At 46.6% G+C, this 15,711-nt stretch overlaps 1 protein-coding gene across 2 annotated transcripts in view; it reads left to right on the top strand.

The window, feature by feature from the left end:
* GASK1A (golgi associated kinase 1A) overlaps nucleotides 1–15,711 on the top strand; it is a 76,186-nt gene that overhangs the window by 39,855 nt on the left and 20,620 nt on the right. For both annotated transcript variants that reach the window (XM_054552200.2, XM_024244858.3), the window contains exon 2: nucleotides 9,961–11,247. In XM_054552200.2, the coding sequence (XP_054408175.2) occupies nucleotides 10,024–11,247 (1,224 nt within the window). In that variant the 5' untranslated portion in view covers nucleotides 9,961–10,023. The remainder of the gene's footprint in view (nucleotides 1–9,960; nucleotides 11,248–15,711) is intronic.

Genomic DNA, 15,711 nt, shown 5'->3' with positions numbered 1-15,711 from the left:
GCACAACTGCCAACTTTCCCCAGGTTTTCTGAAGCCAAGTGAGGCTGAAAGAAGGATCAAAACAGCCTGTCTTCTTGAAACATTTTTAAAAGATGATTTATTTTTCCTTGGTGGTATCCAATACTTTGAGAATACAGATTAGGAATTCAATACATTTTTCACTGTAGAAGAAAAAAAAAAAAAACCAAGCCAACTTGTCCACGGCCATTTCCCCTTTTAGTGTTAGTTTAAAATGTTGGTATTCTTGCCAGCTATATGGCCCTGGGCAAACACTGGCACTCTGTACCTTTCTGTTTTCTCAGCTGTAAAATAGGAATTATATAATTCTCATTTCTCTAGGTTGTTGTGAGGATTAAAGGAGATAGTAACTTACATATGGTGAAAGGGTAAGGGCAATGAGAAGGAGTGGGCCCAACAACTTCCTCTCTTGGCATCTCCTCTATAGAAATTTTTAGATTCTTTCCAAGAGCTGCATGTATTGGATATTCAGTGCAATATTGTTGTTATAATAAAAAGGATGAAGGATGAGTAAAGAAATCATGGCACATTTCCATTGTGAAATATTATGCAGCAGTTAAAAAGAGTAAAGTACCTCTATATGGATAAATATGGAAAAAGCTTCAGGGCCTCTGATGTCAATCAAAGCAAGTTGTGGCATAGTCATTTCCTTTATGCTGAAAATAATTACCACGTGTAGTAGGCTGAAAAATTATCCCCAAATGCTGTGCGTGTTATCTCATTTAGAAAAAGGATCTTTGCAGATCTGATTTAGGATCTTGAGATGGGGAACTTATTCTAGATTACCCAGGTGGACCCTAAATGCCATCACAAATATGCATATAAGTAAGAGGCAGAGGGAGATTTGACACAAACAAAAGAGGAGACTGTGGAGGCGGAGACTGGAGTGATGTGACTACAAGACAAGGAATGCCGACAGCCACCAAAAGCTGGAAGAGGCAAGGAACAGATTCTCCCCTAGAGCCTTTGGAGGTAGCACGGCCCTGCTGACACCTTGATTTTGACCCGGTGAAACTGATGTGGAACTTCTGGCCTCCAGAACTGTGAGTGAATACATTTATGTTGTTTTAAGCCAGCAAGTCAGTGGTGGTCTGTTATGGCAGCTACAGGAAACTAATACACTGTGACATATGCATATGTTACAATGCAAAGAAAAGCAACAGCCTGAGAAGACGCACACCCTAATTGCTAACTGTGGCTTCCTCTGGGGAGGGGAAGGAGATGTTCGATTTTGCCCTGATTTATTTGGTATATGGGTTTTTAACAGTGCATATCTATGCATGTAGTACCTGTGTGTTTTTAAAAATAGCAATATAGACCAAATTAAAAGCATATTTAACTGGGACAGAAATTTAGGATCTCACTTCAGAAAAATCATCAGATAAAGGTATCTTAGGGGGTGACAAGGCATCATTTGTTTTATAGAAAAGAGGCTCAGACCTACTTAGCACCATTAGTTGCAACCATATTGAATGCCTCTCAGGAGGGAGGTTGGCTTATTTACCCACTGACTTTTGTCCCTTATTGCTAGAGGGCTGTCACCAGAGGTGTTAATCTCCCCTGAGCTTCCTGGCACAGCGGGCAAAAAAGCAGGAGTGATCAGGTCCTTGAGGTGGGGACTGGCAGTGCACAGGAGGATTGTCTGCTGTGGGGGCAGCTGGAGTCAATCGGGGCACACGGGGACATAACGTGGGTGTGTTCACTATATTCTCTTATTTTCTGTTTTTTTATGCTCTGGTGTCTGGTGCCTTGTGGACTTAGGGAAGGACTGCCTCTCCCAGGGTTAGCTAATTCTTAAGAAGATAGAGTAATCAACTGGCCTGTGAGCATATCTTTCATGTGCAAACCAACCAATTATGAGTCTATATCACCCGTCTTCTTTTATCAGGTTTCTTTCTGTCCTCTGCTGTATCACCTATAGCCCAGAGCCTGCTGAAATTATTCAATTTCAGTTTGCTTAACTTTCTTTGCTCATTCCGTACTGTGAAAACCACAGTAAAGGCTTCAGCTGCGTTTGCTCTTGCAATTTGCCTGCCCATCTCAGCTCCTGTGGCCCTGTGTGGCCCTGTGTGGCATGCCGTACCTCCTGTTTCTAGGGGACTGTGAATATAACAAAAACTTATTTCATGGCAATTATTTTTGTGTCTCTTGTGTCTTACCAAACACTGCAGGTGCAGTGTTTGCTTGAAACAAATTCTGGGTACATTTTAAAATAATGGGGCACAAAAAGCATCTGCTGTGTTGGGTAGTGGGTGGGGGTGGCTGGCTTTCCAAACAGAAAAGAGCCTTGGAGATTGGAGGAGCCCTCTTCACCAGCAGACGTGCAGTGCCACAGGCCAGGGAACAGTGTTTCCACCTCCCTGATAACTCCTCTTATCTGACAGCTCATTTTGCAGAGAGCTTCTCACGTGCCAGGCACTGTGGTAGTCCAGAGATGCAATTGTCAGCCCATGTCCTGCTTGCGTGGAACAACCCATCCATTGAGAGACAGATATTAAATGATCAAATCCAGTACAGAGTGAAAAGGGGTGTGCTTGGTGAGGAACAGTGTGTTATGGGAGCACATGGCAAGGACATCCAATTCATTGAGGAGTCTCAGGGGAAGGCTTCCTGGGGGAGGTGGTGTCTAAGCTGAGACCTGAGCAATGGAAACAGGAGGAGGGGTCTATTCCAGGCAGAAGGATCAACACGTATAAAGGTCTGGAGACAGAGTGGGTCTGGCACTGTCCAGAATTGAAAGAAGTTTAGCATGGCTAGAGCACTTCTGGCATTTAGGTGTTCTCTAAGGAGACTTTGAAGGTATGATCCAGTTTGTGGCAAGTGGCCTGCAGAGGAGCAGGAGTAGGAGCAAAGGGGGCTGTTGCACGTGTCCTGGTAAAGAAGAGGGTGCCTGGGCTCAGTCACAGAGGGTCTAATGAGAAATGGACTGGTTCAAGAGCTGTTTAGGAGGAAAAATTTGCAAGACTTAGATGTATGGGGCAGAGGAAAGGTGGAATGAAGGTCAGGCCCAGATTTCTGGCTTGGGTATCTGGGTGGACAGTGCTACCTTTTAGCCAGATTGGAAACAGGAGGATGGGAGTCCATAAGAGAGGGGATGAGATGGTGAATAAATTATGAAGTGGAGAACTGCTAGGTGACCCTGTGGTCCCTCCCTCTCTCCTTGACTCTTAGAAGTCTAACTGGGATGGGTGGATCACCTCACTTCCTGGTCCGTGTCACTCCAAAGGGCGTCAAGGGGGGTCTTTCCAGAAGAATGCGGTGAAGTGATCAGCCTCAATTCACACAAAGTGCACTCAATTCACACAAAGCTGGTGAATAGATCTTGTGGAAATGTGCAGCAGGAACAAAATTCTTGGAATTCTCAGGGCTGTTTGGGTGCTGTGGCTCCTGAGCACGGAAGTTGGAAAAAGGTCATTGCTCTGAGGGCCGATTAGTCACTGCATTCGGTAAGGGCACACTCCTTTCTTCTTAAAAAAGTGCCATTGAGAACTGCTGGTGTAAACACGGCAGCATAAACTCTGCATCCTCACCTTACGCTGGAAACTAGCAGAAAGCAACAAAGAAGATGGAAGACAAAATGCAAATTCCTTTTTCAGATAAATTAGGAGGCAGCCACCAAAATACTTGGGAACAGTGTAAGAAGCAGCCAGTTTCATGCAGGTGCAGTGTTGGAGGAAGTGAGAAAGAGTGGAAGAGAGAGCCCAAGTTGGCAGATCTCAGAAAGCACCAATGAAATATACCTGAAGGTAAGTGACACACCTGAGGAGCAGAATCACTATCCCCTCCTTGTCTGCAAAAGAGGGTGTGGAAATGGGATGGGGGCAAGTTTAGTGGCTCAGAGGATCCAGCTGGACTATTGGGATTAGAAAAGCAGAGGACACTGTGATACATAAAGAGCCATGCCAACGAGCCATATTTGCAGGATGCAGCCTGGTCATGGGGTAGATGAGAAGAAGAAAGCATCTGCATTATGAAAACCGGTTGATTTCAAATTCCACCGGGGTTCTACAGGAACCTCTTTCAATTGACTGGTCCAACTCATACAATAAAAACAGTCCAGCATCTATACAGAGACACTGTGAGAAAAAAGGAGACAAAGAACAGCAATGTTTCTTAACAGATGAGGGCTGGCCACCTGAAAATATTACCTGGAAACAGTCGAATTTTGAGCAATCTTATCACAATGAATTTTTAAAACTTAAAATACCCTCTGTGAATAAATACCACAAAGCAGAAATGCAAGAACTCAAGAAAAAATGGTAAGATGGAAAGATGTGAAATATGAGCTGGAAAGAAGTAGGGAAAAGTGGAAAATAACAGAAAGGGCGAACAAATATTAGGTAAAACACAATAAGTCAAATAGAGTATAAAAACAAGAACAGTGAACAAAATGAAATGAAAATAGTTAGAAAGGATTAAAGAGAAGGTAAGAAACATATAAGGAAGATAAAGGAGAGCCACCATGTATGTAATTGAAGCACCTACAGAAAAAAGTAAAAATAAAGTCATGGAATGGAAGAAATATTTAATATTTAGCTCAAGAAAATTCTGATGAAATAAAAAGACTTGTGTTTACCTTTTCTAATAGGGCATATTGCATGCCAAGAAAAGCTGACCTGAAACAGTCAACACTGATAGATCTTAGGAATGTTACTGAATGTTAAAGAAAAAGAAAGAATTCTTAGGGCAGCCAGGCAGGGTAAAAAATCAGTTTAATCTTAGATTTCCCTTAACCTTACAAACAGTGGAGCAGAACCCATAAGCTATTTTCAAAGAAAGAAACTGTGAGCCAAGTATTTTCTATCTAGGCAACTTTACTTCATATAGGAATGCTGTAGAAAACAGTTTGAACATGCAAGAAATCAGAGAATATTGTTCCCGTGTGAACTTCAGTCAACCAAGAAATAATGGGAAACTGGGGCCAAAGGGGCAAGAGTGTGCATAGAATATATTTAACTGAATAACTAAGACCTGAACAAATGTGGGTATTAGAGTGATGGAATCAAATGTATATGCTTCCTATTGTACCAATGCAGAAATGACACAAATATAAACAATTGGAAGGGGGATGAAGGCAAAAGGTGGGAGAAAGAATTAATATGCTGTTTATTTCATTACTAATAGCAGGGAACTGAAGAATATCATTTAAAGCTGAGAAATATATAGAAATGTAAACATATTTAATTGTACAAAGATAAACATTTAAAAAGATAATACTAGTTATGGAAATTGAATGGTAGAGGAAAGGGAGGGGAAGGAGGAGGAAGAGGAATTAATTTTAATATTGTTCTTCTTAGGGGATTAAGAGCTACAGTCTAAAGAACCAGACAACTAAGGGCATACAATAATAAAGGTAATAATTAGGACCCAAATCAAAATTTCCTAAATATTATAAGAAATATACACCAAAAGACAAAGTAAAAGTAAGTGAAAAGAAAACATAGTATAAGACTTCAAATATTATAAATATTATTGATGAAAAGATCAAACTATAAAACATTTGAAGAGATTCTGAGCCAAATATGAGTGACCAATGGCCTGTAACACAGCCCTCAGGAGATCCTGAGAACAGGTGATCAGACTACAACTTGGTTTTATACATTTTAAGGAGACATAAGACATCAATCAATACATTTAAGATGTACATTGCTTTGATCCAGAAAGGAAGGACAACTGGAAGCAGGGGTTCCTGGGTCATAGGTAGATTCAAAGATTCTCTGATTGGTAATTGATTGAAAGAGTTAAGTTATTGTCTAAAGACTTAGAATCAATAGAAAGGAATGTCTGGGTTAAGATAAGGGCTTGTGGAGACCAAGGCTTTATCATGCAATTGGAGCCTCTAGGTAGCTGGCTTGAGGGAATAGACTGTAAATGTTTCTTATCAGACATAAAGAGGCTGTTCTAACAGTCTTAAGGTCTGTGTTGATGTCAATGCTTGTCAGCTGGGCCTAAATTTCAAAAGGGAGGAGGGTATAATGAGGCATGTCTGGCTTCCTCTTCCCATCATGGCCTGAACCAGTTTTTCAGGTTAACTTTGGAAGGCCCTTGGGCAAAAGGAGGGGTCCATTCAGATGGTCAGGGGGCTTAGAGTTTTATTTTGAGTTTACAATACAGAAAATATACCATAAAATATTACAATAGAACTAAGACTAAACATGTATGGCATATCAAGTAATGTAAATTAGCTAAACCCACCTAATGAAAGAACACAGAGCTCTCTTGGTGGAAGTGTATGTGTGTGTGGGTGGGGGTGGCAAGTGCAGAGCACACAGAGTCATCTCCTAACCCCCCACCCCATGGTAGAACATGAAGGAATCCCCAGAGCAAGTTTAAGAACCATTGTTCTGTCCCATCTCTGGTAAGCAGGCGAGAGATTCCAGATGCAATCCAGGTTTGGTTAGCACAGGTTGTCTAGAGGACCACACAACTTACAAGGAAAATATTCTCTAGGCTTTGTCTCCCTGCCCTGTGGCCCTGGAGGCCCTGGCTGAAGTGAGGGGGACATCAGAAGCATGACCTCACCTGATTTCCCCACTGTTTATTTAGCTTGCTGGTCCCCACCCCACCCCTTCTTAAGCAGGGTGTCCAAGCAGGGCTTTGTGGCCCTGGGACATATAGGCTCACCTGCTGGCTTCACAGAAGCATGAATGCATGGGGTGTCAGGTGAGGGGGGAAGATATTTTAGCACTTGGGTGCCAGAGGCCAGAGGGAATTTTCTCTACTGTCTCCTCCCCTCCAGGTATGGGGGAGGGAAGGAGAGCTTAAGTGGTCCCTCCGGCAGCAGCTTCAGGTGGATGGAAAGTATCCATTGGCCCTGAGTCACCTTGTATTGGCATGTCCCACTGAGTCTTGGGGGATCAGCTCAGAGCTGCAAGGGAGGCTTTGGTTATCATGGTCTCACTGTTCAGGCCAAGGAGGGTGATTGCGTCTCCTGGTGGTGACTGGGCAGAGGCAGAAAACCCTCATTTCAACCCTCTTCTCTGAAAGCCACCCTCAAGGGCCTACAGTGACTTACTGGGCAATGGTGGTGTGTGGGTCCTCTTGTGCAGCTTTGTTCTGCTACAGGTGCTTGTCATGGACAGGAGGAGGAGGTTCAGGGGAGCCCACAGCTGAGTCAGTGCACCTCCACTGTCCACCAAGAGCTAGAATCACTGGGTATTTGGGAAAGTGAGGCCTCAAAGGCTATTTCATCCAACCCAACCCCTTGTAGATGAGGAAGCTGCTCCAGAGAGTGGGGTCCACACACTGGCTTCCTGCAGCTGAGGTGTTTGGCAAAAGTGGGGCCAAGAGACATCAGTGCACCACTCATGGAGGCGCTAAGAGGGAGATGCTGGCCTCATATCCAGGAGGCAGAAGGGGTTAGGACAGGGAGAGAACCAGTGTGGAGGAACTGGAGGTAGGAGGCAGCCATGGGCACTTTTTATGGCTGGGCTGTAACTGAGATTTCCCACTTCCACTTCCTTTTGATTATTTTCTGATGTTCACAGTGCTGAGAAATGTGTTCGGTTCCTGCAGAAACTGCCACTGACTTAGAAGGGACTGAAAACACAGACAAATTAGGAAATTCATGAGGGGCGGCATTCCTCCAGGCCATGCCATTGGAAGGAAGGGGAAGATCAAATGGGTACTGAAGGAGGAAAGGATCTTTTGTGATTTTTTTTTTTTTTTTTTGAGATGGAGTTTTGCGGCTGTCACCCAGGCTGGAGTGCAATGGTGCAATTTCGGCTCACTGCCATCTCCACCTCCCAGGTTCAAGCGGTTCTCCTGCCAGGTTCAAGTGATTCTCCCAAGTAGCTAGGATTACAGGCACGCGCCACCACGCCCAGCTACTTTTTGTATTTTTAGTAGAGACAAAGTTTCGCCATGTTGGCCAGGCTTGTCTCAAACTCCTGGCCTCAAGTGATCCACTCACCTTGGCCTCCCAAAGTGCTGGGATTACAGGCATGAGCCACCGAGCCCGGCCAGGAAATGCTCTTTTAATTGTAGAGGAAAGGGAACTCAGAGATGACCTGAATTAGGCCTTTTTGGCTGCATGTAGCAGGAGTACCCACGATCCACAGCTCAAGTGTAGAGGGAGAATGGGTTTCGTGGATGCTGCTCAGTCCCGAAGAGCCCCAGGCGGTGGCTACTGCTGTTCCTGGGCCAGGCTCAGAATTGGAACTGCAGCGCAGGATGCTGGGCAAGGCCTTTCCTCCTGTTTTCATCTCTGGTTTGTCTATGCAACTGTTTCCTTCTCTCTCCCTGCAGACTGGCTCTCAACAGGGTATGGCCCACTGCTGTCATCTTTGGCTGGGTGGCAATGGGCCCCTGCTCTGTATTTCATGAGGAGGACAAGTCAGCCTTGCTGATTTATCACAAGCCCATGCTCCCAGGGCTAGGGTTGGGGGTGAGAATCTGTTGGCCCAGCATGGGTCAGGATCCAGGATGGCCTCATCAGCTTAGGTCATGGGTCGGGGTCCCTGGATAGATATGGCTCAGGTGGATTGTGGGGGATAGAGGTGGTACTTTTGAAAGAAAGCAGGGGTCTACTGAGGATGGACTTCACCTACATGTCCACTGCAGATCCCGGATAATCCCCTTTTGACACCCACAGGGGAGCTTCTCAGAAGAGCAAGCACATGCGTGGAAAAAAAGTGGGATCTGGTTTGTTTTGTGGGTGTTGTTTCTTTGACACCTTTAAAATTCTGTTTACCTGTGTGCCTTTTCTGTGCATTCCAGCAAATTGCCTCACACTGCATATAGTATCAAAAATCTCTAAGGAATATCTGGTGGATTTAGTAAGTAAACTTAATTTGGGGAGTTTTTTTGTGATTTGGACTAGATTTTCCATTCATTTTGTCAGTCACGTATCTGTTGATTCCCATTATGTACCAGGGCTCTGCCTGTAGGTCTGTCACATAAAGGCTCACAGGTACAGAGGCTCCCAACTGCAGGCTTGCACTGCTTCAGACACTGCGTTCCTTCCCTCTTGTGGCTCATGATGCCCTAGAGCAGTGGCTCTCAAGCTTAAGCCCACATTAGAATTACCCAGAGTACTTCTAAAAACACAGGCTGCCCAGCCCCTGTTTCCGATTCCGTAGTTCTGGGGTGGGGCCCTGAGAATTTGCATTTCTGACAAGTCCCCAGGTGATACTGATATTGCTGGTCCCGTGTGAACTTCAGTCAACCAAGAAATAATGGGAAACTGGGGCCAAGGGGACAGGAGTGTGCATAGAATATATTTAACTGAATAACTAAGACCTGAATGTAGTCCAAGGACTACGTGTTGAGAAATCACTGCCCCTAGGGTGTGTCCTTGCTAACATGTGCAGAGCTGTTGCTGCCACATCTGTGTGCAACCGGCAGGAACGGCGAGAGAGAAAGGCCAGGGTGGCCAACTTCCTTTTAAGCATGTGGGGCTGGCAAAAGTGGTTGGCTCTCATGACATAGTCAGGGACTTGGTCACGTGGTCACACCCTGTTGCTAAGGAGGCTGGCAAAGTCATCTCTAACTGGGTGGCCATGTGCCCTGGAAAAGGGTAAGGGCATGTGTGTGGGGACATCAAGAGACCTGCCAGAACGGGCCCATGGGATCACATGGAGACAAAAAGAGAAGGTCAGCTCTTGGTGATGGGGACAGACGTGAGAAAAGCCCCTTATGGTGCATGGTGATGGCGTTGTAATGGCAGTTTATTCAAAGGGAGAATAAGGCAGAAGAGCATGGGTCTGCAGGCCTCAGCAGAGGCTGCCCTAGAAGGAAAAGCAAGCCAAGCTTGGAAACAGAAGTGCAGTTGGCTGGAGTTGACATTTCCTTTCTTGAAGGCAGCCAGCTGTCCCTCCACTTGGGCTGTGCTCTTCTCTTTCATGAACTGAGTGCCTCCTTTGCTTAGCATCCCCATTGTTTTGTGGGTTGAGCTGATGTATTTCCCAGATCTCAAGCTTTTTTTTCTACCCTGTCTCCCAGGCGTCTTGGCTCTGGAGAAGGCTGCGTGGCAAGAGGCGGCCAGTGATAGCATTCTGCCTCTTGATGACCCTATCTGCGATGGCTGTCACCCGCGTTCCCCCACAGCATCCATCCGTCGGCCCAGACCCTGGTCCCATGGAGCCTCACAGGGTAACTGGCGCCCCTGCAACCCGTATCCGGCAGGCTTTGAGCTCCAGCCGGAGGCAGCGGGCAAGAAACATGGGCTTCTGGAGAAGCCGCGCTTTGCCCAGGAACTCCATCTTGGTCTGTGCTGAGGAGCAAGGCCATAGAGCAAGAGTGGACAGAAGCAGGGAGTCCCCAGGAGGGGACCTCAGGCATCCAGGGAGGGTGAGGAGGGACATTACTTTGTCAGGACATCCAAGACTCAGTACTCAGCATGTTGTGCTCCTGAGGGAGGATGAGGTCGGAGATCCAGGAGCCAAAGACCTGGGCCACCCCCAGCAGGGCGGTCCCATCCAGGAGACGCAGAGTGAGATGGTCACCCTGGTCAGCCCACTCCCAGGGAGCGACGTGGCAGCTTTACCGGCTTGGAGAGCTACTTCTGGGCTGACACTCTGGCCCCATACAGCAGAAGGCAGGGATCTGCTGGGAGATGAGAACAGAGCCTTGACTGGTGGGCAACAAGCAGAGGATCCCACCTTGGCCTCAGGGGCTCATCAGTGGCCTGGCTCTGTTGAGAAGCTGCAAGGGTCAGTATGGTGTGACGCTGAGACGCTGTTGAGCAGCTCAAGGACTGGTGGGCAGGCTCCCCCATGGCTGACAGACCACGATGTGCAGATGCTCCGGCTGTTGGCGCAGGGGGAGGTGGTGGACAAAGCCAGGGTCCCCGCCCATGGGCAGGTGCTACAGGTTGGCTTCCCTGCTGAGGCTGCCCTTCAGGATCTGTCCTCTCCCAGGCTCAGCCAACTCTGCTCCCAAGGGCTCTGTGGCCTGATCAAGAGGCCTGGGGACCTGCCTGAGGTCCTGTCCTTCCACCTAGATCGTGTGCTGGGGCTGCGCCGGAGCCTACCTGCTGTGGCCCGCCGCTTCCATAGCCCCCTCCTGCCCTACCGCTACACAGACGGCGGAGCAAGGCCTGTCATCTGGTGGGCGCCCGATGTGCAGCACCTGAGCGACCCAGATGAGGATCAGAACTCTCTGGCCTTGGGCTGGCTGCAGTATCAGGCCCTGCTGGCACACGGCTGCAACTGGCCAGGCCAGGCCCCATGCCTGGGTATCCACCATACCGAGTGGGCACGCCTGGCACTCTTCGACTTCCTGTTGCAGGTAGGTGGGGTTGGGCAGTGGGGGTAGAGAGCTGTGGAGGTAGGGGGTTCTGGGTGGAGAGGCCTGAATTGCCCACCTGAGGTTAGATGGTGGCTCTCCCCCAAGTCCTGGTTTTTTGACCACTGAGCACCTGTTTTTATAATTTTCCTGCCTCTGTTTGTTTATCCAGTGGTTACTGGAGCCAGCTCATCAGCTCACAAGAACTGATGGCTAAAATTTTCAGGAATTTTGTGACCTAGTTGTGAAACACAGGCATTATTAAAAAATTAAGTTGTAGAAACAATAAATTATATTAGAAACAAAGGTAATAACTACTCAGAATGCATTATTTCCTAATTATTTTACTATCATCTGTGCTTTTGCAGCTTCGTGTCTATATAATAAACGCTAGCTAATGGTGTGCCACTGCACATCTCTTGACAACTCCACATTTGGTCATGTTGGTAGCTTGAAACCCGTCAGGGTGTGAATATCTGCTTACACCATGGAAAGCAGCAAATGCTACAAATCAGGACTCCCCTCTACTCCTGGAGAGCTGATTGTTGAACATTTATCAGCACACCACTGTTTATAACTTTACATCTTTGACTCAACAAGGATTCAAGATGGTTGTATAATTTTTAAAAAAGTGAGAGAGGGAGAGGTGGAGATAGCGATGGAGAGAATGGGAGAGGGAGGGAGAAAGGGAGGATGCTTGGGCACTGAAGAATGAGAAGGAACAGTGCTGGCTGAGGTCCCTGACCGTCAGGAGTTAACCCTGGAGTTGCTGGATCAAGGGGTAGTGTGGGAATCCCAGGGAAGGGGTTGGGTTGTCAGGGTACACGGGCTGACTGGGGGACTACAGGCACCAGCTATTTACTAACTGGTCTGTTAACAACCAGTGTGGCTGTTCTGGTGCCCATGAGCTGGATCTCAGCCATAGATACACATGTGTGGAAACATGACCAGACAGAAACAAAGACAAAAACCAGATAAAGCTCAGTGAGGGTGGATGTGTGCACCAAATGCACGTGGAACCAGCCCCTATTTCTATAGAGACTCCTGTTGAAGAAAAGGGTCCTCAATGTCAGCCCTTAGGGTTACCTGCAGAGGTGAGTGGATCAATATGTGGTGTTTTGTCCACATGGGGTTGGGTTTCTATTTTAGAAAATTCTTAGATAATATGTAATACTTCAGAGATTTACCATAAAAATCCAGCTTCCCTTGAAAAATTGGATGGTTTAGTAATACTGGTCGTTCATTCCCATACAGCAGGAAGCAGCCTGAGCTGAGCATCTGCTGCCCCCTTTGGAGGCTGCCATACTCTCCTTTTGGCCACAGGCTCTACCTCTTTATTGCCCAACGCTCACCTACTGTCCTCCTGGCCTCTTGAATGTTACCCCAGTCTGCCTGCAGATAAGTCTGTTTCCAGTCATGGGACTAGCTGATCTCCTGTCGTCCTCCCAGCTCCTCCAATCTATGTCCCCGTGGCTGCTTTGTGGAAGGAGGAGCTATGGACCCTGATGGTCAAGAGCATGGGCCTTGGCATCAGACCAACCTGGGTTTGAACCCCCACCCCCAGGCCACTTCCCACTGTGTACCCCTGGGCAGATTACCTAGCCTCTTTTAGCTCTACTTTTCTCACCCCAAAATGGGGTTGTGTACCCCAACCTCATCCCCTTGAGCCTGACCATTTAGTACATGGTAGCTCCTGGCTGCTGGCACCTGCATCTGCAGGCTTGCTCTGCTTGCTGCACTGGAAGTGCTGGGGAAATGAGTACCCTCCAGGTAGTGTGGCCAACCATGCAGGTTGGGAAGGAGGGGTTTCCCAGATCATAGGACTTTCAGTGCTGAAGCTGGGACAGTTGTGGGCAAACAAGGAAGGTTGGTCATGCTGCCCTCAGGAGCAGCCTCCAACCTTGACTGAGGACAGTAGGTGTATAGATGCCCTGTATGCGTATTCTACACACCTCTCAGTTAAATTAGCAGGATTGGAGCCCAGTTATTCACAGTGGTAATTGCTGTCTCTCTTCCCCGACTCTACTTGTGTTTCTTGGAGTTAGCACACAAGTAAACTGCTCTCAGTTGAATTCTGGTCTGTCCTCTGGGGATCCCAGCCTTCGTCAGATAATAACATTGATCACGCATAGTTTCTGGATGCAAGGTCATTCATGTAATATACTTAGTACAGTGCCTGGCGGGTGGCACATACTCAGTAAGAAGCAGGTACCATCCCACTTTACAGGAATTAACTCATCCACTCTTCATGGCAACCTATGAGTGAGTTACTACATTTAATCCTATTTTAAAGTTGAGAAATTGAGGCCCAGAGAAATGAGGTTACTTGCCCAAGGTGGCAGCTGGTGGGCTGAGAAGCAGCCTGGATGGTCTGACTCTAGAGCTCACTCTGAATCACAGTCATTCAGCTGTCCATGAACGAGGGCAGGAAAAGGGGATGCTTGTAGGGGTGTCCTGGGGCCTTGATTTCTGAGGCACAGCTCCTTGCAAAGCCCCAGTCCAGCTGATGTACTTGCAGCTGCTCTCTGCTCCACACAGAGCCCCTCTGTTCACCTCTCAGGGTTGCAGCGTGGGACTCTTCCTCAGCTGCCAAGCCCTGCTGTGGGGACAAGTCTCTGTAGCCAAAGCACACACAACTTGGTTATATGGGCAGACATGACTCGGCTGGGTTCGTGCCACCTCTTCCCTGGTTTGCTGAATGCCAGTCAAGTCAAGCACCCCCCATCTGGCTAATGCCACCTTCTTAGAAACCATTGGCAAGGCAGAGAGAGGCAGGGCTGTAGAATGTGGGTTTTCCTGCACAGGAACCTTCTGACCAGGGGCTGGGTACAAACTGCATACAGCCCACTCTTGAGTAGGTCTGCTTGCTCCTTTGTTTGGTTTTATCCTGTATAAACCTTTGTTTTTCTGTGTACCTCACCACATCCCATTTACATAGGCACAAAACACAAGCACTGCACACATACACATCTCTTATACACCCCATAAAGCATACCTATGCTTCACAAATCCCATATAACACTCTGTATTAGTTAGTGATTGCTGAAATAACACTGTGTAACAAACCTCCAAAACTCAATGGCTTAAAACGCCAGCTCTTTATTCTTGCTCCAGGATCTGTGGGTCAGTTGGATTCAACTGAGCTGGGAAAAAAGGAAAAAAGTAAACAGCCACGTTATGAACTGCCTATGGGGAGAGGAGACATCTAGGAGAACCCTGGCAACCCTGAGGACCTCAGTCCTCCGACTGCAAGCGATGGTGTCAGCTGGCAACCTGAATAGCTTAAGAGAGGACCCTGAGCTAGAGTGAGATCCAGCCCTGGTCCATACCTTGATTGTAGCCTGGGGAAACCCTGAGCTGAGAACCTAGCGAAAATGTAATAGGCTCCTGACCCACAGAAACTATGAAATCATAGATATGTTCTTTTAAGCCACTGAGCTCATGGTAATTTATTACTCGGCAATAGAAGACTAACACATGAGGCAAGGGAGGTTTCCAAGGTACAAAAAATTAAGAGCATGCTCACTCTTGGGTGCTGACCCTGCGATTGCACAACACTGAAAGTCAGTACCTCAAACCAGGCAGCGATTCAGGGCAGACCTCCTTATGCTGCTTCAGCAGAAGAAGTGGCCAAAGAACCTAAGTCAAAATCTGGGGAATCGAAGTCCTCTGCTATGTCTTCAGACAAGACCCTGGCTGAAAATGGAGTGATGGCCAAGGAGAAGCCGGCTCCCCAGATGAACGGGACCCCAGGTGATGCCAGGGCCCCCAGCCACTCTGAAAGTGCCTTGAATAATGACTCTAAAATGTGCAATACAAATCCTCATTCAAATGCACTAAGTACAGAGACCTTGCCACACAGAAGCTGCTCTGGAGGCAGCTGTCTTAAATAAAGAAGAGTAAACTTACTTTTTGTAGAGAGTGAAGGATGCTGGAAGGGTAAGGTATTTAGGAATATCTGCAGAGAAAGAACCTGCAGTTATGTACATTTTGTCCTTTCTGTAAGAGAAAAATGGGGACTTTGGAAATTCAGATCCCTCTTTGATATCAGAGATTTAAATGATACATTTTTAATTTTAACCAGTTATAGTCAAAATGCTACAATAAAACAAAAAAGAGAAAGAAAATGAAGAGCATTTGACTCCCACTCTTAAAATGAAGTACACATTAAGTTTAAACTGGTTATGACAAGAGCCTATAGTTGTGTCTCTTGAAGTATAAAGAAAACAAATTTTGGCAGTCTTTAAGTATATATAGCTTAAAATATAATTTTTAGCATTTGGCACCACATGTATGCCATTATATTTGATTTTGCATTACTGTTTCACAATGAAGCTGTCTTTAAGACTTTGATTTTTATGATTATGAAAGAAGTAAGGCACAACCACAGTTTTTCTTTCTTAAATTTCATTACTGTTGATGTGGTTCTTTTGTGTTAAAAAAAAGTGCAACTATCAAAACTAAAAA

The sequence above is a fragment of the Pongo abelii genome, chromosome 2 (genome assembly GCF_028885655.2).
Source record: "Pongo abelii isolate AG06213 chromosome 2, NHGRI_mPonAbe1-v2.0_pri, whole genome shotgun sequence".
NCBI classification, from domain to species: Eukaryota; Metazoa; Chordata; class Mammalia; order Primates; family Hominidae; genus Pongo; species Pongo abelii.
Note: the sequence above shows the minus strand (reverse complement) of the source record. Positions and strands in the feature narration are given on the sequence as shown.